Source organism: Drosophila rhopaloa, unplaced genomic scaffold (assembly GCF_018152115.1).
Source record: "Drosophila rhopaloa isolate 14029-0021.01 unplaced genomic scaffold, ASM1815211v1 contig_2, whole genome shotgun sequence".
Classification (NCBI taxonomy): domain Eukaryota; kingdom Metazoa; phylum Arthropoda; class Insecta; order Diptera; family Drosophilidae; genus Drosophila; species Drosophila rhopaloa.
In genome coordinates, this window is record NW_025335083.1 from 17076935 (window position 1) to 17100581 (window position 23647).

At 43.6% G+C, this 23647-nt stretch overlaps 6 protein-coding genes across 9 annotated transcripts; 4 read left to right on the top strand and 2 right to left on the bottom strand.

The window, feature by feature from the left end:
• The first annotated feature begins 365 nt into the window (after nucleotides 1-365).
• LOC108051885 (transmembrane 9 superfamily member 4) lies at nucleotides 366-3168 on the top strand. Its single transcript, XM_017134153.2, has 6 exons — nucleotides 366-535; nucleotides 634-1862; nucleotides 1932-2159; nucleotides 2222-2405; nucleotides 2470-2608; nucleotides 2670-3168. Exons 1-6 carry the CDS (start codon nucleotides 530-532, stop codon nucleotides 2768-2770), a joined length of 1887 nt encoding a protein of 628 aa, XP_016989642.1. The 5' UTR covers nucleotides 366-529; the 3' UTR covers nucleotides 2771-3168.
• A 550-nt stretch (nucleotides 3169-3718) lies between these two features.
• Nucleotides 3719-10008, bottom strand: LOC108051886 (glucose-6-phosphate 1-epimerase). 3 transcript variants are annotated; one of them, XM_017134157.1, is made up of 7 exons: nucleotides 9507-10008; nucleotides 7500-7551; nucleotides 5822-5880; nucleotides 5600-5756; nucleotides 5002-5339; nucleotides 4744-4895; nucleotides 3719-4541 (listed from the first exon to the last, which is right to left on the bottom strand). In XM_017134157.1, exons 1-7 carry the CDS (start codon nucleotides 9592-9594, stop codon nucleotides 4494-4496), a joined length of 894 nt encoding a protein of 297 aa, XP_016989646.1. In that variant the 5' UTR covers nucleotides 9595-10008; the 3' UTR covers nucleotides 3719-4493. The 3 variants fall into 3 exon arrangements, with proteins under 3 accessions (XP_016989646.1, XP_016989645.1, XP_016989644.1); XM_017134156.1 differs by having other exon boundaries at nucleotides 3719-4673; XM_017134155.1 differs by having other exon boundaries at nucleotides 3719-4692.
• Nucleotides 10009-10612: 604 nt separating this feature from the next.
• On the top strand, nucleotides 10613-12562 carry LOC108051881 (mitogen-activated protein kinase p38b). Its single transcript, XM_017134148.2, has 2 exons — nucleotides 10613-10710; nucleotides 10813-12562. Exon 2 carries the CDS (start codon nucleotides 10929-10931, stop codon nucleotides 12024-12026), a length of 1098 nt encoding a protein of 365 aa, XP_016989637.1. The 5' UTR covers nucleotides 10613-10710; nucleotides 10813-10928; the 3' UTR covers nucleotides 12027-12562.
• LOC108051882 (protein FRA10AC1) lies at nucleotides 12152-13413 on the bottom strand. The gene is made up of 2 exons (XM_017134149.2): nucleotides 12935-13413; nucleotides 12152-12875 (listed from the first exon to the last, which is right to left on the bottom strand). Exons 1-2 carry the CDS (start codon nucleotides 13373-13375, stop codon nucleotides 12543-12545), a joined length of 774 nt encoding a protein of 257 aa, XP_016989638.1. The 5' UTR covers nucleotides 13376-13413; the 3' UTR covers nucleotides 12152-12542.
• Nucleotides 13414-13821: 408 nt separating this feature from the next.
• On the top strand, nucleotides 13822-20667 carry LOC108051880 (cholesterol transporter ABCA5). Of its 2 annotated transcripts, XM_017134146.2 has the most exons (15): nucleotides 13822-14269; nucleotides 14412-14535; nucleotides 14735-14935; nucleotides 14999-15469; nucleotides 15529-15681; nucleotides 15749-15927; nucleotides 16369-16585; nucleotides 16648-16948; nucleotides 17012-17324; nucleotides 17390-17541; nucleotides 17608-17794; nucleotides 17916-18153; nucleotides 18209-18832; nucleotides 18900-19899; nucleotides 19957-20667. In XM_017134146.2, exons 1-15 carry the CDS (start codon nucleotides 14087-14089, stop codon nucleotides 20399-20401), a joined length of 4788 nt encoding a protein of 1595 aa, XP_016989635.1. In that variant the 5' UTR covers nucleotides 13822-14086; the 3' UTR covers nucleotides 20402-20667. The 2 variants fall into 2 exon arrangements, with proteins under 2 accessions (XP_016989635.1, XP_016989636.1); XM_017134147.1 differs by lacking the exons at nucleotides 13822-14269; nucleotides 14412-14535; nucleotides 14735-14935; ... (1 more) ...; nucleotides 15529-15681; nucleotides 15749-15927 and adding exons at nucleotides 16129-16141; nucleotides 16247-16311.
• Nucleotides 20668-21077: 410 nt separating this feature from the next.
• On the top strand, nucleotides 21078-23582 carry LOC108051906. Its single transcript, XM_017134187.2, has 3 exons — nucleotides 21078-21258; nucleotides 21313-21690; nucleotides 21806-23582. The coding sequence occupies exons 1-3, from the start codon at nucleotides 21122-21124 to the stop codon at nucleotides 23301-23303; spliced, it is 2013 nt and encodes a 670-aa protein (XP_016989676.1). The 5' UTR covers nucleotides 21078-21121; the 3' UTR covers nucleotides 23304-23582.
• Nucleotides 23583-23647: the final 65 nt, after the last annotated feature.

The following is a 23647-nucleotide window of genomic DNA, read 5'->3' on the forward strand; positions in this document are numbered from 1 at the left end:
AAAGAAAACATAAAAGAATAAATGTATAAAAAAAAGGAAAAGCATTAATTTAATCCTTTATTCAACAAATGAGTACGAGAATTAAGAAAAGTAGATTCTGATGTAATTAAATGCGCCCACTCTTAATAATATATGACTCAGGTCCAGTTTGTTTTAACATTGTTTATGGAAACAAAGGGAATATGGTAACTTTTGTAAAAAATGTTTCGCTTTGCATAGTTTTTGTATTTTGTAAATATTAAAATTGGCAGTATATAACAGTTACGTTCGGCTTTGAATTTTAGCGCCATAGAATCGATATCATCTGTAATCGGTAGCACATTATTTGTAGGCCCGTACGAAAGGTCGCTCCCGGAACTTTCCAACACTGCGCCAGCCACGACTTACCCAGCACCGAAAGTCTGAAGATTTGCCAGCAGGGAGACGCAGAAACTATACATTAAATATACCAAATATATAGTTTCCCAGTGAATTGCAGTCAACAGACGGTCCAGCGGCGACTTCTTCAGCTCTCCCGAACACGTTAACCATGCAGGTGATTTTTGGGAGTGACAGAGTGAAAGAGCGACACGCAGGCTTTTGGATTACTAAGCAGGATTACTAATCCAGGATGTGACCAACTCTTTCTTTCAGTTTGGGACTGTGGCTAGGCCATGGCTGGCAGTGGTCCTGCTGGTGGCCCTCGTCCTGGTGGCCGACTGTTTCTACGTGCCCGGCGTGGCGCCGGTGGAGTTCGTCCAGGACCAGAAGATCGATGTGAAGGCCGTTAAGATGACCAGCAGCCGCACCCAGCTGCCCTATCAGTATTACTCGCTGAAGTTCTGCTATCCCAAGAATGGCACTCTGATCTTTAAGTCGGAGAATCTGGGCGAGGTGCTGCGCGGCGACCGGATTGTGAATACGCCTTACGAGGTCCGGATGAATCAGCAGGTCAATTGCCGCCTTCTGTGCAACCAGAAAGACAGGCCGCTCACCTGGAGCAAAGAAGACTCCGCTCTGGTGGCGGAGCGCATCCAGCACGAGTACTTTGTCCATCTGCTGGTGGACAACCTGCCGGTGGCCACGCGTATCGTCAGCAGTCCCACCGAGGTGACCTACGAGCACGGATATAGGTTGGGCCAGGTGGACGGAGACAACATATACATCAACAACCACCTGAAGTTCATCCTATCGTATCACATGCACTCCAAGGACAAGTACCGTGTGGTCGGCTTCGAGGTGGAGACGGTTTCGGTTAGCCACAAGGAGCTTAAGTTCCACGGCGACACATGCAATTTCCCGGACAGTGCTCGGCCACAGCTGGTCAATCCCAACGGGGAGACGCAGCTGTACTTTACCTACTCCGTGGAGTGGAAGGAATCCAAAGTGAGCTGGGCCTCGCGTTGGGACATCTACCTGGGAATGCGCGACGTCCAGATCCATTGGTTCAGTATCATCAACTCGCTGGTGGTGGTCTTCTTCCTCTCTGGAATTCTCACTATGATTATGATCCGCACCCTGCGTCGGGACATTGCACGCTACAATACCGATGATAATATTGAGGATACGCTGGAGGAGACTGGCTGGAAGCTGGTGCATGGCGATGTGTTCCGTCCACCAAAGAATACTAGACTGTTTTCAGCGATTATTGGCAGCGGCATCCAGATCTTCTTTATGGCGTTGATAACAATATTCTTTGCCATGTTGGGCATGCTGTCGCCTTCGTCGCGAGGTGCCCTCATGACGTCCGGCATCTTCATGTACGTCTTCATGGGCACCATCGCAGGATACTATGCTGCGCGTCTATACAAGACTATGAAAGGTCGCGAGTGGAAGCGGGCGGCCTTTCTCACCGCAACTCTCTATCCAGGCATTGTCTTTGGGTAAGTTGAGCTAAGCTAAACATGGCTTTTGAATGTTCCAATTCTAATCTGTTATTTATTTGCATGTAGCACTGGATTCTTTTTGAACTTCTTCATCTGGGACAAGTCGTCTAGCGGTGCTGTGCCCTTTACCACGATGATCTCGCTGCTTTTGCTTTGGTTTGGCATCTCGGTTCCCCTGGTTTACCTGGGATTCTATCTGGGCTATCGCAAGCAGCCTTATCAGCACCCAGTGCGCACCAACATGATACCGCGGCAAGTGCCCACACAGCACTGGTACATGAATGCAGTTCTGAGGTGAGCAGAAATCTTTTAGTGCATCGCAGTTTTTAAACTAAATTAACACCGCAACTTTGCAGTACTCTAATGGCTGGAATATTGCCCTTCGGCGCCGTCTTTATTGAACTCTTTTTTGTGTTCACGGCCATCTGGCAGAATCAGTTCTACTACCTGTTTGGCTTTCTATTCTTGGTGTTTTGCATCTTAGTTGTTAGCTGTGCCCAGATCTCCATAGTTATGACATATTTCCAGCTTTGTGGCGAGGTGAGATTTATTATTGTCATTTTAAAAGGGAAAAGCTTAATATATTTTCATTGTTTGATTATAGGACTACCGCTGGTGGTGGCGCAGTTTTGTTGTTTCAGGCGGCTCGGCCGTCTACGTGCTTTTCTATAGCATCTTTTACTTTTTCACCAAGCTGGAAATTACAGAATTTATACCGACACTGCTCTACTTGGGCTATACGGGTAAGTTATCTATTAACAATCACCAACAATTTTTGAGCTTAATACATCTTTTCCAAAACAGGCCTCATGGTGCTCACTTTCTGGCTTCTGACCGGTTCGATTGGTTTCTTTGCCGCCTACGTTTTCATTCTGAGAATCTACGGAGCAGTGAAGATCGACTAAAGAACCAGTGTCATCCACTCGCCACGCTGTACACCAAACTATCCTTGCAATATCATTCGATCATAAATATATTTATAAAGCAACTGTACCAAGTCTCGTGCAGCTGCGAAAATGAAAAGAAACAAAAAAAAAAGGAAACTAAAACCAAACTGGACGACTCAGCCATGTGAGCTAATTTTCCCTTCTTGTCCCAGCTTCAATTGATGAACCACTTACTAAGTCGAAACACGATATTCAGCATATATGTCTTGACCCCTGGGAGTGGCTCGATTTGCGAGAGCGTTGCGTTTTAGAATCAATCTAGAAATGCCTAATTTATATATGTATGTAAAGAATCTAATCTAAGCAACTGATATAAAACAAACAAAAATGAAATAAACTAAGCTTAATGTACGACACCTGCAAGTGTAAGTTTCTAAGCAGGAAAGCAAAATATTTGTATCGATCGCAGACATACGTTTTGAACTCAGTTGCATTTAAAGTCCGCTTCAGTCCGGTTTAACGATTTCTGTTTTCGAAATGTTCCGCATAGTATTACATGCTACATGGCTAGCAATCTATGTGCTATATTATCTAATATTATTTAATAATGGATTTTCTGAATGTTACGCTGTAAGCAAAACATTATTAAAAAGTCCATAAACATTAAAATGTTATGTCTTTAGCCACGAAAAAAGACTGTCAAGGCACGGATAATGTCCAACGTCAGCATGACGATGTATTGGTTATTTCAAGGACTCATGCCGTTTGAAATAATTAAAGATGAAACCGACTGGGAAACAATCGCCGGTGTTGACGAGGCCGAGGAATTTGTTTTTGAATAATACAAATAGGTTTACAAATCTGCAAATCAGCTAGTATTTTTGTAATATATAAAAAAACACGTACACAATTTTGAAACAAATTTGATTTACCCGACCTTTTTATTTTTCCCCATAAAAACATTAATTTCATAGTTACAATTACATTTAATTGCAAGATTATTACATTAATTGGTACAGATAATTGCTTTTAGTATTTTACACATATTAGGTTTAAAACATTATGTAAGTTATCTATATTCAATCGTATACACGTTTATGAAATGGGTGCTGACCAGAGCTAGAAGGGCCCATTACTCATTAGTTTAGTTCATCTATATTTGCTGAATAAGTAAGATTTTAGAGCAGAAAGTGAGGTCATCACAATGAACGAAAATATTTTTTATAGTAACAGCGATTTGATGCTACTTTTAAAGGGATCCTTTTAATTTTGGCCAGAAGATACTTAAATTTGCTCGATTTAAAAGCCATATTTTCCGCTACCGTCACTTCCTGCTCCATAGAACCTGATTAAATAACTATCAATGCACATTTTATTTAAGGGTCTTTCCCCTGGCTAGGAATGTCAAAACTGCTTATCGACTTCCAATTAAGTCAGTTCCAAGTAGGCACAAACTAAGGATGGTTAACGAAGTTATTCCTTTATCATTCTTTGCACAACACATATTGCTAGAGAGGGATTTACGATTACTTAAGAAATATATTAGAGTCTAGAGACCGTGCGGGAATAACCAAACATTTTCCTGACTCCCTCCTCCTCCTCCTCATCCTGATTCTCCTGCTCCTTCTGACGCCGATCCTCATCTAGTGGGCCAATTCATCGCCCCAGGATCTCTGTGGAAAAGTGCGCATTGACATGGTTGCGAATCGGTTTACCTCATTGGGTTCCGATTCTTTAAACGCTAGCGATTCCTCTTCGTCTTGCGACTAACATTCCCCTCGATGATGATCTGATAGCATGCAAAGTAAAGAATTGGAATTGGAATATGGAGGTGGACAGTATGACTCTAGTCGTATTGTAGGAAGTTGGTTAGATTGCTTTTCCAATTGGATGAATTTATAGTATAGGGACACTTGAATTGCTGGGAGGGTGAAATAGGTCTGGTTGTTAGGATGGGTTAGATGGGGTTACTCCAGCACCGGCTGCTCTACCTGAAGGATCTGGCTGGCCTCGAAAGCGGTGCCCGGCAGCAGGATCACGGGCGAGGTCACGTTGCCCGCCTCCACACATAACATGTTGGGGAACTCGTCGTCCCCAAAGTCACTCATCTCACGCGATCGATCGATCCAAGGATTCCAGATGACTGAAACATAATATAGAATACATTTATATTATCTTTGCCTTACGAACTTTACCAAGGTAAACCAATAATTATAAAATTTGATCAAATCGATCAAATATTTACTTACCCGTGTCGGGAAAATTGTACTTGTGCAGTCTCATCTTTCGTCCGGACACCACGTTGGTAATGACGTGCTCCTGCGGTGTGTGCTGATAGATCCTGTCGGTCCACTCGTTGACGGTCACCACTTCGCGTCCCTCCTGATAGAGCGCGTTCTCCCGAGTCTTGTCGATGAAGTGGCAGCCCTGGAGTCCTGTGATCTGACAACGACGGACATCGGGCACCTTTAGGTAGGTGTGCAGCAGCATGTTGAAGGTGAAGCTCAGCTCCTTGCTGGGATTGTAGACGCCGATGTGGAAGTGGAGCTCCTTTTCGCGTAGGATCAACCGGTAGGTGATACGGAATCTGAAAGGAAACGGCGTTAGTGAAGATTGATTGACGTTGAATTATATACATCTCAAAACAATGCTGTAAATCCATTAAAAACATATTTAAGATATCCATTATAAAAATATTTTAAAATGTTGTTGCCACTTTTCCTTACACTTCTTCTCTTATTTACAATTTTTTTATAAGTGGCTTAAGATTTGTTTGATTTACCTACCAAATTATTGAGAAATTCAACTTAATTACTTAAGAGCTCTAAATTAATTTGTTAAACTTACTGATAGTTCCAAATGGAGCGTGTGAAGTCGTTGTCCATCAGTGAAAATATTGCCTCGACATCGCCATTATGCAGCCGGTCCGGTGGTCTCTCCAGATGCCACCGGGTAATCCTCGCAAATCCATGCTGCGGCCCGAAGGACCAAGCTCCGAACTGGGCTGTAATTGCGGGGGAAAACATAAGCTTATCGCACTGCAAAGTTCCTGGATCTTGGCAAACTTACGAAAGACAAAGGGAATCCCGCCACGTATCGCCTTCTTGCCATCGAACGAGGCCAGTTTGCTGAGGGAAACGAGATGGTTGAAGAGAAAAGGCTCGATTAATTCGGTTAGACGCTACTCGAAAATATTCCAGTCATAAAAACGCTTGCAGACTGAGACAGACATTCAGAAATTCAGAAATGCTATTAGCAGAAAAAAGTGTCTGGCAAAATTCTCCTTGCCCCTTTTTTGTGTTTTGTTTTTCTTCTGCCGCTGAGGATGACGTTGCCCCGAGTTGGGACTTGCCTTTCGTTTCGTCTCAGCTAATTTGCCGACGCATCCATCAAGCAACTCCTTCTGCCCCTGAATCTACCTAAGCTGCTGATTCCGTTTCTCGTTCACTTTCTGCGCATCATTTGTAAACGCTTTCAGCTGTGGAACGCATTTGACATGGCGAATTTCATTAATATTCAAGAGATTTAAGTCCGGCATTTGACACAAAGTGGGATATCCACTAAAATAAAATGTATTTTATAATTTTTGCTACCAATCTTTCGATTAGTTTATAATTAACTACTAAAACTTCGGAGCGAAGATGTTTCGATTTTTGTTTTGTTTTTTTTAAATAATAATAGCTTAACTCATTCGGTTGAAATATTAGTTTGTTTTGCAAACCGTCCTCTCAAAATAATTTGTATTCATACTCAAAACTAAGAAAATAAATTGAATTAGCTATCAAGCGTTAGAAATATAAAGCAAAATTATTCTATATTTCAAGTGTCTTTATTTTCAGCCTTTCTAATTATGTTTGCTTTGAAATAAAAGTTATTTAAACCGGGCAGTCTTAAACCAGGCAAATAATTAATTTCGTTTCCAACTGCCTCGCTCTGTCCATGACCACTGCCAGTTTTTAGTGGGTTTCCGAATGCGACTGGTGGCCACAAAAACCGACTAAAACTTTCCAGCAGACGAAAGAAAAAAGAAGTTAGGAGCGCCGTCGAGGGGCTAACGTTCCAAGTGAAATTGTGTGGGAGCTGGCCAAGAACCCGGCAATTGGCCGAAAGTTGTTGGTGCTCCGAACCACTGTGCCGAGTGGAGGGCTGCCCATGTAGTGGGGATTTATCGATCTAGCTGGCCGCGCCAAAAACTCCATTCATAAAAACTTGCACATTGTTTTGCCACAAAGGGGGAGGTGGAGTGGACAAAAGGGGGGCAGGCCCAGGGAACAGGAGTAGGCAGCAACAGGGCGAAAAAAACGGCCATCAATGGAGGCAGCTCTTGATGCAAGTGCAACGGCTCCTAGCCGCCGAGAAGGGGATTCCCCCGCCGCCGTCCCTGTGTTTTCGAGTTTTTGTGTTTGGTGTTTTTGCCATTCGGTCGCTTTCGGTTCGGTTCGGTTCGCTGGTTCGACGTTTGGGCCCGCTCGGTCCCGACGTGTTTTTTGTTGGGTGTCATACAAAAACATTTTGCCGCCAAACAGAATGGCTAAGGCTGCTCCTGCCCAACCTGTCGGCCCCCTGGTGACCCCCCTCCCTTTGCCCGACGCCACTGTGTGCTGAAAACTTTGCGAATCACTTTTTTGGTTGCATGACCAACGCACACCGTGGGCTTGCGTAAGTTCGGTCTTAAAGTTCGGCCGACGTGGCGTATGAGCGATGTTTAAAGGGTGCCAGGCTAGCTGGCAAAGTTCAGTCCACTCACCTGACAAACAACTGCTCCTGATTGTTTACCCGCCAGGACACAACTGTGGCACCTGCAAATAGAAGGTAGGCAAATAATTGGCTTTACACAAAAGAATCTAAAGTAGCTCAGTTAATTTAAATTATATATACGGATATTTATTATATTATATTAAGTAAGATTTGCAATAAAATTTAAGTTGATTCAAATTTACTAGATTGTTTAAAAATATAAAATTTAAAAATATAACAATTTAATTAAATATATTAAGTTTGTTAACCACTTTCTGTTAACAATTTACAAATCCTAAGAAACAAATCCTCGAGTAAATCGCCTGTAAGTCGATAGTTCTACAAATTAAAAACCAACTAATTCATTTTTTGAACTAAATGAAGAAGTAAACTAATTATTATGAAACCCGAAGCACATCCAGTACATTTGAACTTGTAGATCAATGAATGAATTGAAGCTGGATCAATTGTGGGAATTGAACAACAACAAACGGCAGAGCCAAGTACATGACGCACACACTTCTAACCCACATGGCCAACACACACAATCGCACATCGTGGTGAGCCAGTAAGTAACTGGCCTGTGAGCAAACTGGCTGGGACCCAATCTCTGGTACAGTTAAAGACTGGGATCTGGGTATGGTTACGGTACGGGTATGGATCTGGGCATGACGATGGCCTACGGCCAATGGGTGGGTGAGCACTTGAAGTGCGTGGGTGAAGCGACTGCTGTTCCCAAAATCTCGCTCTGTTGGCCCCAATGTGCGATTAGTTTTTGGCAGGCAAGAAACACTATTCCTGCTTGATCATACTCTGATCATATTACGATTGGATTTGGGCAACACTTTATGTGAAGTTTAGTTTTAGCGCACTAGAAAACTTATATTTAACAACACACGAACTTCATGTGATAAGATACACTGAGGATAAACAGGGCTCTACAACAAAATAATAATATAAGTTTAGTTCTTAAGTTATCCAATTTTATTTAGTAAAGCAAGAAAAATACCTTATCGTTATTATTAAACATTTTTGCATTTTAATGAAGATTGTATGTTTTTTATAATATAGTAAATGTAAAGTTAAATTAGAATAACTTATTATTGCAAATATTGTTACTTAAAGTACTAAGTTTTATAGGAAAAATACAGATATACAGGAAAACTAAAGGAAATTGGTCCCGTTTCTGTTCGAATTCAATTAATTGTTTGGCAATGTACTAAGATTGGATACAATAAGGTATTTATTACCTTAAACTACTGAACCTTTCTTAATTTTAAGTACCCATTCTGAGGGGCCATCTTATTAAAACCCATCTCTTAGGTGCCGATATCGATCATATTTAAATAGTTTTATTTCGGGTGTACGTCCCGCAGTCTGTGCCAAACGCTGTTGTGTCTCTGACTGGCTGTCTGACTGTTGCTCAAACGGCTGCGAGTTGGAAACTAACGTGGGCAGGCCAGACACAGGCAGTCGTAATTGTTGAAAGTACGCTGGGTACCAACACACATACGTACTTAGGTGCTCATAGTGAGGGGCCTGTTGTATACACCTATGTGTATATTGGTATATATAACGCCTAATCGAAATGTGCTGCGAGTAGGAGCCCCAGAGCTGGGAATGGAGCTCCATGATCCAGCCTAAGCTCTAAGCTGGCCCAAAGCCGATCCGAACTGATCCCGAGCGATCGTAAGTATTTACCCCCTATACCGCTCCGATCTAGGCTGATAAGATAACCAAAAGCTCTTCTAGTTGGTGCGTAGAACACCGAAAGGTATAAACAAGGTTGTTTCGAGAACGAACTGATAACCTCCAGAGGTCGCGAATACGACAAATGGGGGGCGAAACGGGTTTCGATTTCGGAAACTCCCAGGGAACGAAAGTCTAAGCCAATCATGCGCTAAAAATAACGCTAGTCAATTTTTGGCAGAGTCCGCTGGTGTTTTCGTTAATTATGATTAATTGTGGGTTTGTATTTCTTTATTTTTTTATTTCTGAAGACTAGATATCTGCTCACCGTGCAAGTTGATGGTGCAAGTCGTATTGTTACCGCGATCGAGAACAACAACACTTGTGGCGGCCATTGCGGCCGCTGTCGTGGCCATTTTAAGATTTTCGTAACGGTAAAGGTGTATCCGCCGGATCTTTTGAGATCCTTACTGTGTTTCGATTTGTTTGTGGGAGTTCTAGGAGTTTATTTTGTATTTCTAATCAAAAAACTGTTGCTCCGTGGCACTTAAAGCAAGGCGATCTGGTTTCGGACTCAAAACTGGCGTCGATTGAACTTTAATTTGCGCATTTACATAATGTTTGCAAAAATTATTCTGCACACAAAGCACCGCACTCACACAATTGCGCGCGCTCACACACACATGCACGGGCACACACACGCACGCACAGAGCGCAGCTTGAGTTTTTGTCAATGAACAAATACGTATGGAAAAAACTCGTGCAAAAAACGTCGGCAGCAAGAGCGTCGTGGATCCGGACTTTGGATGTAGAGCCAACGAGCGACCGATTGAAACTAAACCAGCTTACGCCAACTGACCGCCTTCTGTTGCAGATGACACAGGCGATGTTAAGCCCCAAAAGGGGGTTTAACTCTATGGTCGACTTGGGAATGCCCTTTGCTCGAAAATGGTAGTCAAACATAAATAATCTGAAATATAGCTGAGCAAATTTACAATATATATTATTATATTATTGTCCTTAAAAATAGTATCTATATTTAAAATAATAGTCTTAAAGATTGTTATCGTTAAAATGTTTCCTATGTTGGTATAACTTCTTTTTGTTGCTTTAATTTTTAACAAGCATAAATTTATTAAAAAATGTTATGGTGAATAAAAAAATAATTTAAATTGGTATAATATTTTGTTTTATTTTAAAAAGTTATAAGCAATCAATAATGTTGGTAAACATGAAATCTAAAATTAAATATTTAAAATACGCAGTAATTAACTAGAATTCTCAAACAATAATTAAAAACAAAACTTAACTTTAAACGATACTACGCAGAAAGCATTGGTAAAATAAGTCGTTGACCTGATGGACTTTGAGTTTTGCAGCGAAGAAGCTCCAAATGATGATGTTAACGCATAAACGAGTCACAGCTGATTGGTAATCGGCCCAACTGTGGTAATCGATAGGCAAAGCAGCGTTGTTGTCCAATCAGAAAAAGTGTAGGCGCAGAGGAATAGCATAAATTAAATCTTAAAGATGTAAGCTATGCTCCAGTTATGCAGATACAAATGAATCTTTAAGGGAATACCGGAATTAAGCTTCATTTTCCACTAATTCCCCTAACGATTACTCATTTCCAGCAATGTTGAGGCCGAAACTGAGATAACAAATCGCACGAGCAAGAAGAAGACCAATCAGAAAAGAGCCAACGGATTAACAACATTAATAGCACCTGAATAAAAGCAATAACAACGAAATGTCGCGTAAAATGGCCAAGTTCTACAAGCTGGATATCAACCGCACCGAGTGGGAGATACCGGAGACGTACCAGAACCTCCAGCCCGTGGGTCAGGGAGCCTACGGTCAGGTGTGCAAGGCCGTGGTCCGTGGAACCAGCACAAAGGTGGCCATCAAGAAGCTGGCCAGGCCCTTCCAGTCGGCAGTGCATGCCAAGCGCACCTACCGGGAGCTTCGGCTACTGAAGCATATGGACCACGAGAATGTCATCGGCCTGCTGGACGTATTTCATCCCGGACAGCCCGCCGATTCGCTGGAGCAGTTCCAACAGGTGTACATGGTGACGCACCTGATGGACGCCGATCTGAACAACATCATTCGCACCCAGAAGCTGTCGGACGACCATGTCCAGTTCCTAATCTACCAGATCCTGCGCGGCCTGAAGTACATCCACAGCGCCGGGGTCATTCATCGCGACCTGAAGCCCTCAAATATCGCGGTTAACGAGGACTGCGAGCTGCGCATCCTGGACTTTGGCTTAGCCCGTCCCGCGGAGAGCGAGATGACCGGGTACGTGGCCACGCGATGGTACCGGGCGCCTGAGATCATGCTCAACTGGATGCACTACAACCAGACGGTAGATATCTGGTCGGTGGGCTGCATCATGGCCGAGCTGCTGACGGGACGCACCCTCTTCCCGGGAACCGATCACATTCACCAGTTGAACCTGATCATGGAGGTGCTGGGCACGCCGGCCGACGAGTTCATGAGCCGGATCTCCTCGGAGAGCGCCCGAAACTACATCCGATCGCTGCCAGTGATGCCGCGGCGCAACTTCCGAGACATCTTCCGCGGTGCCAATCCGCTGGCCATCGATCTTCTGGAGAAGATGCTGGAGCTGGACGCCGACAAGCGCATCACCGCCGAGCAAGCGCTGGCCCATCCATACATGGAGAAATACCACGATCCGACCGACGAGCAGACAGCTGCGCTGTACGACCAGAGCTTCGAGGAGAACGAGCTGCCGGTGGAGAAATGGCGGGAGATGGTCTTCACTGAGGTGACGGCTTTTAAGCCCACAGCCGCCTTCGCCGAGCTACTGCCCAAGGAGCAGTAATCCCGTCCGATGTCCCTGTCCGTTCAATGATGCTATATACATTTAGATGAGTCTTCTTTACACCTAGTTCAAGCGGATGTGCTCAGTCGTGATTTCTCTATTCGTCGAGTGTAAACAATGTGGGATATTTATTCTAGAGCGATTTATATTTAGAAACGCTTCAGTGGCTGGATTTAAACAATTTGTTGTGACCACAGAAGCGCACGTAAAAGTAAGGTGAAAATGTATTTTCGAACCCCCGATTAGCATTCGATGAATACAGAAATTGCGGTTGAACTAGGTACATGCATATAATGTAGCGATTTGGAAATGTTTCCAAAAATCAAAGTCACAGCCTTAATGTCCAGTTCAACTTTAGATTTGGTGTCGGTTTTAAAACACACAGTTCTTGTGAATAATCCTGTAAATGTGAGTGTACATGTACATCCTAGTTCGTAAGCGAACGCATCTCGCGGCCAGTAACTATAAAAAGAGCACTAGTGTCTACGTTGAATCCAAATAAATGTGCTATGTATTTTAAAAGAGAAGATCCTCAAGATAGCGCTCGAACTCCTGCTCCCTAGAGGTCTGCTCCTGGCCGAGATCGGGTTGCTGTAACCAAATTTGGTCGTCCGTTTCGTTTTCTGTTGTGGGCTCCTTGATGGTTTCTGGCTGGGATTCGGGGGCTGTTCCTTCATACTCCTCCTCCTCTTCGCCATCTGTGGAACTTTCATGATTGACATCCAATCTGCGACGCTTTCGTTTTCGCTCAGCCCTACGTTCCTCCTTTTCCCTGCGTCGTTGTTTCTTGTACTCCTTCTTCTTGGTGCGAAAGTTCAGCTGATCCGTATGGGTAGGACAAAGGCGCACCTACAGAATTATGGGATTCCAATAAGTTAGGTATTTATGTATTATTTTTCGAAACGCACCTTAACCAACGCATTCAGGGGCTCTCCCTTTTCGATGTACTTGAAGTTGACTTCCCAGCTGCGCAAATTCGTCCGCTCCCCGCAATGACGACTGCCGCACTGGAACTGTCCTGTACCGGTGACAACCTCCTGCTCCGTTCGCCAGCGCAGGGCTATCTTGTTCTCCTTGTAGCGGGATAAATCCGCTATGCAGTATTCCTTGAAGAGCTTCTTGTAGTAGCGCAGGGCCAAACGCTGCTCCCAACTCAGGGAGTCGCTGTCCACATCCTCATCATCCCACAAAAAGCGGTGATTCTCCCGGATGACATCGATGTCCCGCTTGTGGCGGCGGGATTCCGCCTCCGCCGGGGAGTTGAGCACGTATTGGTTAAGGATATAGTTGTGTCGCTCCTTTGCCGTCAGATTGTTCAGATTCAAGGGAAATAATTGCGAGCCGCTCATTGCTTATTGTTTTTTTTTTGCAAAGAGATACCGATTGCAAGCAAGGCTTATCGATATATCGACAGACCCTCTGCCATATGGCTAATTTCACGCTAGATCTGAACCATTTAATAACGATGTATAATGAAAAAACTTTTTTTAAATTATTTTTTTGTTATTTAAATTATTTATTTATGTTAAAACTTTAGCTGCTGCTTTTCGAGTCAGCTTTTTATTTTCTTTTATAAAATGTTATTTATTTATATTAAGCTACGTATAACTATAGACTAACTATTTATTAAAAGCACTAGCAACTATACCTTCTGCTCGCCTGGGGTGACAGTAATACATGAAAATGAGTAAGAACAATACATAGGTTATTACTAAAAACTTAATTAAAAGATTGTAATGTCAGCCATCTAGCCATTTTTGTATTTGTTTTCGATCCTCATCTCTAATGAATGGGGTGCAAAAATAATCTACGCATATTTGTATAAATTTACTAGAGTGCAGTCATTGGTGCCCTGTTGATCGCAATATATATTACATATATACATATGTCTGATTCCCCTAAGGGGAATTGTGTAGCGGGTGCGGTTGCTATGTAAATTTCGATAAGTTTTCGCTCAAAACATTTAGCTCATCGCAAGCCAAGCGATAAAGTTGACGCCTCGTCACAACAATAGAGAGGAAAAAACGAATAGTTGGGGAAAGTTGTGCCATTTATCAAAAATGGCTTGCAGTTGCAGCCCGTTGTTCTTTGTTTTTCTTCGGAAGAACCTGCTGTATTTGCGATGCAATTGTATACCACTGTTGTGCATATTCATCGGATTCTGTGGAGTCCTGACTAGCTACTTACACTGGTCAACTAAGCCTGTCCAGTACCAACTGGAAGAGTTTGAGCCCAAAAATGAGGTGAGTTGATTACAGCAAGTGACATACCTTGAAAGTAACATATACGTAAGTGTAAAATACATACTTACATAGGTGTTATCTGCAATTTATATAAAAACCCATGACCGCAATTCACACTAATTTGATTATATTCACTTGTTAGATGGTACTTAAAGAAACGTACTTCCCCGGAAATGAATTTGACTACATATACTATGCACCCAGCACCTCGAACGTGGAGGACATCGTGGACCTCCTGCGTCGGGATCTGGGAATCATACCAGAGCGTAAGTCCCCAAAAGATGTGTTAATTATAATTAATTTTATGCAAATTAGCATGTCAATTTGATATTCAAATACCCAGTTTTTTTTTACCATAGAATTTTGCCATTTTATCTGAGAATCAAGATACATATGTATCTATTTGAGCTGTTGTAGAACATTTTTATAAAGTCACACATTGTTAATTGATACTTTCTCTCTTAGGGCTGCGGGCCTACAATAACAGTTTCGAGATGCAGCTGGATATGGAGCAACAGTGTCGGGAAAGCTGCTTCGCCATCAACTTTAATCAGGTGCCTAATCGTGGCTCTGGTGGAAAGTTTCAATTCAGCCTGAGCTCAAATCAGATGCGGATTTCACCCAAAAAACGCTACGTAAACGACGAGGAGATTAATCACCAAAAAGGTGCGTGTTCCAGATGACCCTTGTTCCCGTTTAACGATCCCGCGCTTTGTTCTTTTCTTTCAGATGACGATGATTATATTCGGGCGGGGTTCCTCACCTTGCAACATATACTGGACAAACAGTATATGAAATACCAGGAGCTGGGCAAAAACTATGAAGTGCTGGTCAGCTCGATGCCAAATCTAGAGGTTATTAGTATGGATAGTCATCGGCTGACTTATTTTGGCACCCTGTGCAGCATCCTGTTTAAAGTCGTTTTGCTGAGTACCTTTGTTGTGCCATTTGTGGAGGAGAAGCAGAACGGCCTGAAAGAATTTCTCAACCTGGTTACGCCCATGAGTTTTCTTAACGGCCTTACGTTCTTCATTATACGCTTTGTGTGCTACACATTACTGATAATTTATGTCCTGGTCGCTGCACATGTCTACAAGGCACTGGGGCTGATATGCTTCGTCTATGTGGCGATATTGTTTTTGCTTTATATTTTATCCTCCATGTCTTACGCATATTTGATCTCAGTTTGTTTCCATTCAGGTAACCATCTACTTCGATATCCGTTTTATCTTTATAAAATCTCTTATTTTGGCTTTCAGTTTTCTATGCGAAGATCGGCGGCCTAATGATGTTAATCATTCCATATGTGTTTTCTTTCGTTCGAAGCTGGGCCACATCGCTGGCATTTGTCTGTTTTAGCACCAACGCCTTTTTGGAGGGATTGGATGTTTTCCAGACATTCACGAATAAGCGTAAGGATTTCATTAATATGGTATTTTTAGCTTAACATTCTATTTTTGTCCCTGGTTTCTGTTGTAGATCGCGAATTTGGGGCCGCGGATCTCTTCCGTAAAATCAAATACGATTCCTATAGGATGATTTGGGTCTATGTTATGCTCATTTTTCAATCTTTTTTATACGCCCTGCTCTACAACTACTTGGGTTGTGTGTATCCAGGTCCTGGCGGACTTAAACGACCAATTTTGTTTTTCTTAGATGTAAGTACCAGACATAAAATCGAATCTCGGGTTCGGATTGGAGTGTTCGTACTTGTCTTCCCGTTTTCCTTTGCACTTATAATATATTTTGTTACACGGATACATTTTCTGATTGGTTTATTTAATCTTAGATTTAATTTTGATAGGGGCTCGGTCGAATATAGTATTTGCGTTAGTGTTACTCGTTCTTATAATCGTCGTGCTTTCGGATTCGGTAAGATTCTAGATTCATTTTGTTTCTCGTTTATTTTCGGCATCGGTAAGCTGAAATAATCTTACATTTATTTGGATTTGCCCAAATTTCACCATTTTATTTCAGTTATTTTATCGGTTTATCAATTCGTTTCGGGCGTTTCAAGGTTTCGGTTACGGTTTGAATCAATGGTATGTTCTAAAAAACGGTGTCTTTCCGATTTTAAATGTTTATTTTAAACATTTTAGCCCAAGACGTACCAGAAACGACAACGAAACGAATACACGACAGCACCGCGCGGCACCCACGCCATTATAATTCAAGAGTTGTGCAAGAAGTTCCAGACAAGTAAACGTGAAACGCTTATTTCGGACAACTTAAATATGACAATCAACAACAAGGAGATCACGGTTTTACTGGGTCACAACGGTGCTGGCAAGACCACGATGATGAACATGATAATGGGTGAGCAAGCAAAACCAATCTCTCTTTATGACCATCTCATGCTAATCCTCTGTCTTCTGCAGGACTGGTGCCTAAGGATTCGGGCAAGATAACTGTGTGCAGTGAGCGCGATGTGGCTTCCTATCGCCACCTGATTGGCTTTTGTCCCCAGCACAGTGTATTCATGAGCTACATGACCTGTCACCAGCATTTGGAGTTTTTTGCTCAGCTGCGTGGAGCTCGTCGCTCGGATGCCCGTGAGTGGGCAAAATTGAAACTTAAAAAACTAGGACTCGGCGACAAGGAAAACGAATTCGGGCGGAATTTGTCGGGAGGCATGAAGAGACGACTTTCATTGGGTATCGCAATTGCTGGAAACACCAAGTAAACTTCAAATATTTTTTAAAAAGAAATGAACTTTTAAAAATTTTAATAATTTATCCACAGAATAGTAATTCTTGACGAGCCTTCATCGGGACTAGATATAAACTCCCGCCGTGAACTGTGGGATATTCTTTTGACTCTGCGCAAAGAGAAGGCCATTCTGGTTACTACCCATTACATGGAGGAGGCCGAAGTGCTTGGGGACACCATCTGCATACTGTCCAATGGCAGGCTGCAAACCACTGGGACTCCGTTGGAATTAAAACGCAAATCGGGCATTGGCTATCGCTTGAAACTGGAGGTCAAAGACTTTACATTTCGCGAAAACGAAATAATGGAAATAATACACAACTTTGTACCGACAGCCCGAGTCTTGGTAAGATACCTTATTTACTGTTTTAGGTAATAGCATGTGCTAAAGTTCTTTTAAACTTCCAACAGAATGTGGTGAAACCGACTGTGTATATTTGTCTACCATATGCTTATAAGAAGTGCTTCTCAGAAATGCTACACAAGCTGGAGACGAAAACGAATCAGCTAGGCATAAGTACAATTTCAATGACGGATACTTCCTTGGAGGATGTTTTCTTAAGGTAGGTTTTTGGGAATAAAAAGTTTATTTTGTTTATGTAATTCATGTAATTCTATGTTATTTTCAGATGTGCTGGGGAGCAAGACCAGGTGGACACCCCGGATGGTTCCAGAAATGATGCGCCGCTACTGACGACCCCCTATAAGCGAATGTCCAGCCAACCGGTGCAACCCAGTTTGCTGCAACTTTGGATGGCGGTGTTTTATAAGAAGTGGACATTTATCTCCAATGAATGGTTATATTCGCTGATAATGGTATGCATTGCTATCATTATTAATTTATAGGACTGTTTGCTGTACTTACATGATAAGCAAACTTTGTATAGCATTGCATTATTTGTACTTTGGTTTCCTATTTTCCCTCCATCCCCTCCAGCTGTGCATTCCCTTTGTTTGCGTTTGTGTGGCTATAGTCGTAATGCACGCCATGTCTATAGTGGAGAACGAGGAGGCACTTCCGCTGAAACTCAGCCAGATGGGTAGTGGCGTCATATACATCCACAATCCGACAGGCCATCATGCCCAGGTGGAGCAGCAGCTGCGTCAGCAGATCGAGCTGAGTGGAATCACAGTGAAAACAATGCACCTACGTGGGAGCAATGATGTTAAAAATGGTGTGTATTGCTCATCGTGCTAAAAATTTTAATTATATTATTATTTTTTCTATAGAATCCCTCGATTTGCAACGCGATAACTTGGCTGATTTCCTGGAACAGGTGATTGGTATCATTGACATGTATGGCGGTGGGCGTGGGACCGCAGATACGCCCACCTTAGAGATCTTCTTCTCGGGGAATCGGTATCACAGCTCTGTGGAGCTAATAAACCTGGTGGATTCCGCAATGCTGAAGCTAGATAATCCAGAATCGGACATTGAGACCACCTACGTGCCCATACGTCGATTCGTTAGCGATATCAGCCCTTCCCGCCTGGAATACTATGCGGTCATCGTGTCCGTGGGAATGTTTTTCTTCATGTTCTATTTTATCTCGCTGCCGTTTCGAGAATACGCCAATGGGTTCCGCCAGCTGCAGACCATGTCGCGATTTACCTACTGGCTGGCCCATTTCGCCTTTGATATGCTGCTCTTGATCTTCGTCTGCTCCGCACTGTTTCTTCTGCAACACTTGGTTATGCCCGTCGAGCTCTACTCTACAGCAGAACTGAGTGTCATTGTAATGAGCATATTCTTCTACTGTTGTAGCTACTTGCCCATTCTCTACGCCCTGGGCAACAGCTTCAAGTCCATCTCCACGATATCTACGTACCTGCTTCTGATGCTGATTGTGTCGGGTAATATTTGCATTTACACACATCAACCGGAATCAATATATATAATAATATGCGTTTTTTCCTTTAGCAATTGCCCCCCTGATCACGTCTAGCAATGCAGCGGCCATGAAACTGCACGAAACCAAGATCGCCTTCCTCTGCTTCCTTCCGGACTTTAATCTAAACCATCAGTTACGCATCATCAACGAAAACTTTATTGCCCGACGCCGTTCGACCCAGATAAAACAACTCACCAGCGAGGAGACATTCTTTGCTTATGCGACCGCCGTATGTGTTCTGGTCATGGCTTTCTTCACCATCGTGCTGGAGCACAAGTATCTGCGGCGACGAATTCACGATGGCATCTGGAATTGGACATTCCAGAAAAAGAAAAACAATTCAACGGGCACCGTTCCCACCACTCCGATCTCGGTCATCGATGATTGTGCAAAGGAGGAGCAGCGGGTTAAGGAGCTGATTAAGGACCCGTCGCACGAATTCCCACTGGTTGTTAGTAATCTCCGCAAGCGTTACAAGGAGAAGGTGGCTGTGGACGGGCTGAGCTTTGCGGCCGCCCGTGGAGAGTGCTTTGGCCTTCTCGGCGTGAATGGAGCGGGGAAGACAAGTACCTTCCAGATGATAGCAGCCAACTTGCCGTTGGACGGTGGCAACATACGCATCGATGGCTTTGAAATTCGCAAGGACGAGGTAGCATATCGGCATTGTTTTGGCTACTGCCCGCAGTACGATGCCCTGAATAAATTCATGACCGCTGAGCAGTGCCTGCACTATATGGCCATGCTGCGCGGCTTAACTAGCGCCACCGAGGGTCCAACCAGCGTGAAAGAAAACGTAAAGTATTGGCTGGAAAAGATGCATTTGACAAAGTATCAGCAGGTGCAAGTGCGCCACTATTCGGGCGGGACAAAGCGCAAGCTTCTGGCCGCCATGGCCATGATAGGTGGACCCACTTTGGTGCTCCTGGACGAACCCACCACCGGCGTTGATCCCATTTCGAGACGGTTTCTTTGGCAGTGTATCAAGGACTTTCAGGCGCAGGACCGAACTGTGGTGCTCACGTCGCACAGGTAAAGAAGCTATCTTAGGTCCATCCAGATTGTAATATATAACTCACCCTTTTGCAGCATGGACGAGTGTGAAGAGCTGTGCAATCGCTTAGCCATCATGGCACATGGCAAATTCAACTGCCTGAATAATATCTGTGCCCTGAAGCGATTAAGCGGCTTTACCATAAAACTGAAAATGAAGGAGGACACCGAGTTGGACGAGAATGTGAACACGATCACAGGTACGCTTAAAGCTCAGTTTGCGGGACTGGAACTGCGCGAGAGCCATGCCGGCACCCTCACCTACTTTGTGAGCACCCAGGACAGCATAGTCCTCTGGTCGGATGTGTTTAAAATAGCGGAGGAGTACTTGGCCGATCGGCTAAGTGACCTCGTGGCGGACTATTCGCTCAACGAGTGCACCTTGGAGGATATTTTTCTCAAATTTGAAAAACAGGCAAAATCACAATCGACGTCGCGCCAATCCTCAGTAGAACAAAGTCCTGGTATCAGCAACGTATAAGCCTGCTAGAAAGGCTGTTTCGAATATCACAAGAACAGAGCATAAGACTGCCGTCGTGGGGATCGGGCACGCCCTTACCGCGACACCATCTATCCATCTGTATAAATTTCACTTAACAGTATTCACTTCAACTAAGAATCTCTTTATTCATCCCTGCGACGGCGGTCACTTGGGCTCATGCTGTCGGCAGGATATTTTCAAATTAAATATTAATATAATTTAAATACAAAATAAAGAAGAACGCATTAAATGGTTGTTCCAAAAACTATGAAAACCTATCCTTTTCTCTTAAGAAACCAAAACATATATTTTATTATCCAATTTTTTTCAATTTCAAATTAATTTAGTTTAGTTAGTAAATGTTTTAATTATATTTATATTTAGGTATTTCTAATAACAAATTGGAAATTATTGCTTTTCAGGGCTTACGAATTTTTAAATTTACGCGCGCAGATACTTGTAACGCTTACATGCAATGTTTTTTAAATTAATAAAGAACTGGTTAAGTAGATATATTCCCAGCATGTATACAGAATATATGTTTATTATTATTTAAGTAAAAATACAATAAAAATTAAAACAGATTAAAATTCATCTCGTGTAGAGTGGCCCTCAACGTTAGTCCAAGAATATTTGTTTGAAGTGGGCTCTTACCACTTGGCCACACTAATTTGGCGTTTATTTACAAAATAAACGCCGAAATCCTGATTTAACTTGGTTATGTCGCGAAGTAAGATATGGAGGTATTACGACAAGTTGGATCGAAATTCTGCCCAATGTCAGTTGTGCGAGAAGGTCATAAAAACTTGTGGCAACACCTCCAATCTAATGAAGCACATGAAAACGCATCCGCAAGTGTAGGAAATTTCCGAATTCAAAGGAGCCTTTACCAATATCTGGCTAAATTACAGAGATCTCTTCGATGATGATACGGTGGTGATAAGGGGTATTTACAAGCGGCGCGAGTCGGATGACCTTAAGCGAAGGATGCGGAAGGTTGTGTCCTTCAAAGAGGAGAGCTCCGACTTCCACAGCGAACTGGTTTTTAAGGCGGCCAAGGACTCAGGCGGTTTCATCGAGTTGGAGGCACAAGGATCGGGCAAAACGGGTTCGGAGGATCACATCGCCGTGCAGAGCGTCGGGTATGCATGGGTTACACCCGAAGCGGTCTCCGGAACAGAAACTGTTAGCGCCGAGGACATCATCGAGTTCGAGCCCAAGGAAGAACCTGAAGAGGTAGCCAGAAGTTCCTTTCACCAGGTCCAGGATCTACCACTCCAAGAAGTTGAGTAAGTTATCTCTGAACTGTTGTTAAAGGAGATCGATACCAAGTCAATAGTTCAAAATAACGGCAGGGCAATGAAATCTTTCGTTTGCTGAAAAGTAATAGTTTTATTTTTGCAGCAACTTCAACCATGAAGTACTAGTGCCTGGCCGACGTTCGTTTCACAAAGACATGGCCTTTTTCATCTGCCGCGACCGTCAACCGCTGCAGATTATCCACGGCGAAGGATTCCAGCACCTATTAAACGTGCTTTGCCCCACCTACAAGCCTCCCAGTGTGACGGAACTGGAAGCGTACATAAGCAGAGAGGCACAGCTGCAGAGATCCAAGCTCCGGCAACAGTTAGCAGCCGTCTCCACCCTTAGCCTCAGTTGCTCGATGCACACAAAGTCCGAAGGTCAAAGCTGGTTGGAGATGGTGGCCCACTTTAACGATGGACGGCATCGAATCTCCCGGACACTTTCTGTGCAAACCCTTCCCGATCCCTTGACATCCAGCTGTGTAGTGGATCGCATGGAGCGTGTGTGTCAGCGCTATGATATTAACAAGTCAAAGATCACCTGCGTGACGACCAGCAGAAGTCGCCTGCTGGAGAACGCGGTGACCTTCTTTCTGAGCGCCCAACATTATGTACCATGTTTCGCTGACCAGCTGAACTCGCTCCTGGAGGCAGTGGTGCAGCGCCCCGAGATCCATGGCATGTGCGAGAAAGTTCGCACCTATGTGGAGGCTTACCGGGAGTCTGGAGATCCCAGCTCACAGATCAAGCTTAAGCTGGACTTGATGCAGCGACCAATTAGTACATACGATATGCTAGACCTGTACCTGAAACATTCCTCCGTTCATTTGGGAGAGTCACATCCACTTTCGCCGGCGGAGGTCGATTTGAGCCAGCAGATACTGGACGTGCTGAAACCACTGACGAGCTCCATGCGTGAACTCACGCGAACACCCTTTCCGGGGGCCAGCAAGGCATTGCCAATGGCCCACACCCTGATTAACGAACTGAAGCAGGAGAAGAGTTTGGAGCACAAGGTGACCAAGGAGTTGCGCTGCTTTATGGGGCAACAGCTGGAGAAGGACTTCGAAAGCATGGAAAGGAACTTGCACTTGGCAATGGCAAGTCTGATGGATCCACGTTTCCGCAATATTCCCTTCCAAAGCGGGGCCCTGGTGGCCAAATACATGACGCAGCTGTATGACATGATGCAGGCGCATGTGGACAGCGAAGGGGCAGTATCCGGTGAAGTTCCTGTAGACCACGACAACTTCGACATCTGGGCGGCGTACAAGGCCTTTTCGCACGAAAAGCAGCGGCTCATCAACGGGAGCAACGGACCCGATGCCGACGATGAGATAGCCACATACTTCTGTGCTGGCATGAGCACACTGCAGGCGGACCCCTTTCAGCTCTGGCAGGAGCTGTCGCCAACACATCCCTTTCTACACACAGTGGCCCAAAGGTATCTGCACATTCCGGCAACGGCAGTGTCGCCGGCGCGGCTTTTCACTGCAGATGGAGCGGCGGTGACGGAGCAGTATGCCAGACTCCTTGAGAACGACATGGAGAACGTCCTATTCATGGCTGACGTTCCGACGAAGGAATGGCAGTTATAGCGTAGTCAGCACTACTACTACAATTTACTCCATATACATATGCAGCTTTCAAATTGTTCACTTTTTACATAACTCTTGTCAATAGCAAATGTATCTGTAATTTAAATTTAGTTTTATTTTTCAATATTTAACGACTTTGTTTAGTCAAGATGTGTTATGTATGTAGTATGTTCTTAAATGTTTTCCCACTTACGGGAATTAACCATTATTTGTTAAGAGAAATACATTTTTTTAATGTATAAATATGTATTTATTTTCCACAGCTAAAAAAAAAAGTATACAGCCTAATTGAAAATGTATTTTTTATCAAATATATATAAAAATAGCAAACATCAAGCCTAGCA

What these genes read in the sequence shown, in the direction of transcription:
- LOC108051882 (XM_017134149.2), bottom strand. Translation starts at nt 13,375, where the DNA reads ATGAGCGGCTCGCAATTATTTCCCTTGAATCTGAACAATCTGACGGCA. An exon ending in CCCTGAATGCGTTGGTTAAG is followed by an intron (nt 12,876 to 12,934) that starts GTGCGTTTCGAA and finishes ATAATTCTGTAG; the next exon opens with GTGCGCCTTTGTCCTACCCA.
- LOC108051906 (XM_017134187.2), top strand. Translation starts at nt 21,122, where the DNA reads ATGTCGCGAAGTAAGATATGGAGGTATTACGACAAGTTGGATCGAAAT. An exon ending in ATGAAAACGCATCCGCAAGT is followed by an intron (nt 21,259 to 21,312) that starts GTAGGAAATTTC and finishes GCTAAATTACAG; the next exon opens with AGATCTCTTCGATGATGATA. An exon ending in CTACCACTCCAAGAAGTTGA is followed by an intron (nt 21,691 to 21,805) that starts GTAAGTTATCTC and finishes TTATTTTTGCAG; the next exon opens with CAACTTCAACCATGAAGTAC.
- LOC108051881 (XM_017134148.2), top strand. Translation starts at nt 10,929, where the DNA reads ATGTCGCGTAAAATGGCCAAGTTCTACAAGCTGGATATCAACCGCACC.
- LOC108051885 (XM_017134153.2), top strand. An exon ending in TACATGAATGCAGTTCTGAG is followed by an intron (nt 2,160 to 2,221) that starts GTGAGCAGAAAT and finishes GCAACTTTGCAG; the next exon opens with TACTCTAATGGCTGGAATAT. An exon ending in ATTTCCAGCTTTGTGGCGAG is followed by an intron (nt 2,406 to 2,469) that starts GTGAGATTTATT and finishes GTTTGATTATAG; the next exon opens with GACTACCGCTGGTGGTGGCG.
- LOC108051886 (XM_017134155.1), bottom strand. Translation starts at nt 9,594, where the DNA reads ATGGCCACGACAGCGGCCGCAATGGCCGCCACAAGTGTTGTTGTTCTC. An exon ending in CGGGATTCCCTTTGTCTTTC is followed by an intron (nt 5,757 to 5,821) that starts GTAAGTTTGCCA and finishes CCGCAATTACAG; the next exon opens with CCCAGTTCGGAGCTTGGTCC. An exon ending in AGGCCAGCCAGATCCTTCAG is followed by an intron (nt 4,693 to 4,743) that starts GTAGAGCAGCCG and finishes CCTAACAACCAG; the next exon opens with ACCTATTTCACCCTCCCAGC.
- LOC108051880 (XM_017134146.2), top strand. Translation starts at nt 14,087, where the DNA reads ATGGCTTGCAGTTGCAGCCCGTTGTTCTTTGTTTTTCTTCGGAAGAAC. An exon ending in GGTTATATTCGCTGATAATG is followed by an intron (nt 17,795 to 17,915) that starts GTATGCATTGCT and finishes CATCCCCTCCAG; the next exon opens with CTGTGCATTCCCTTTGTTTG. An exon ending in TCTGATGCTGATTGTGTCGG is followed by an intron (nt 18,833 to 18,899) that starts GTAATATTTGCA and finishes TTTTTCCTTTAG; the next exon opens with CAATTGCCCCCCTGATCACG.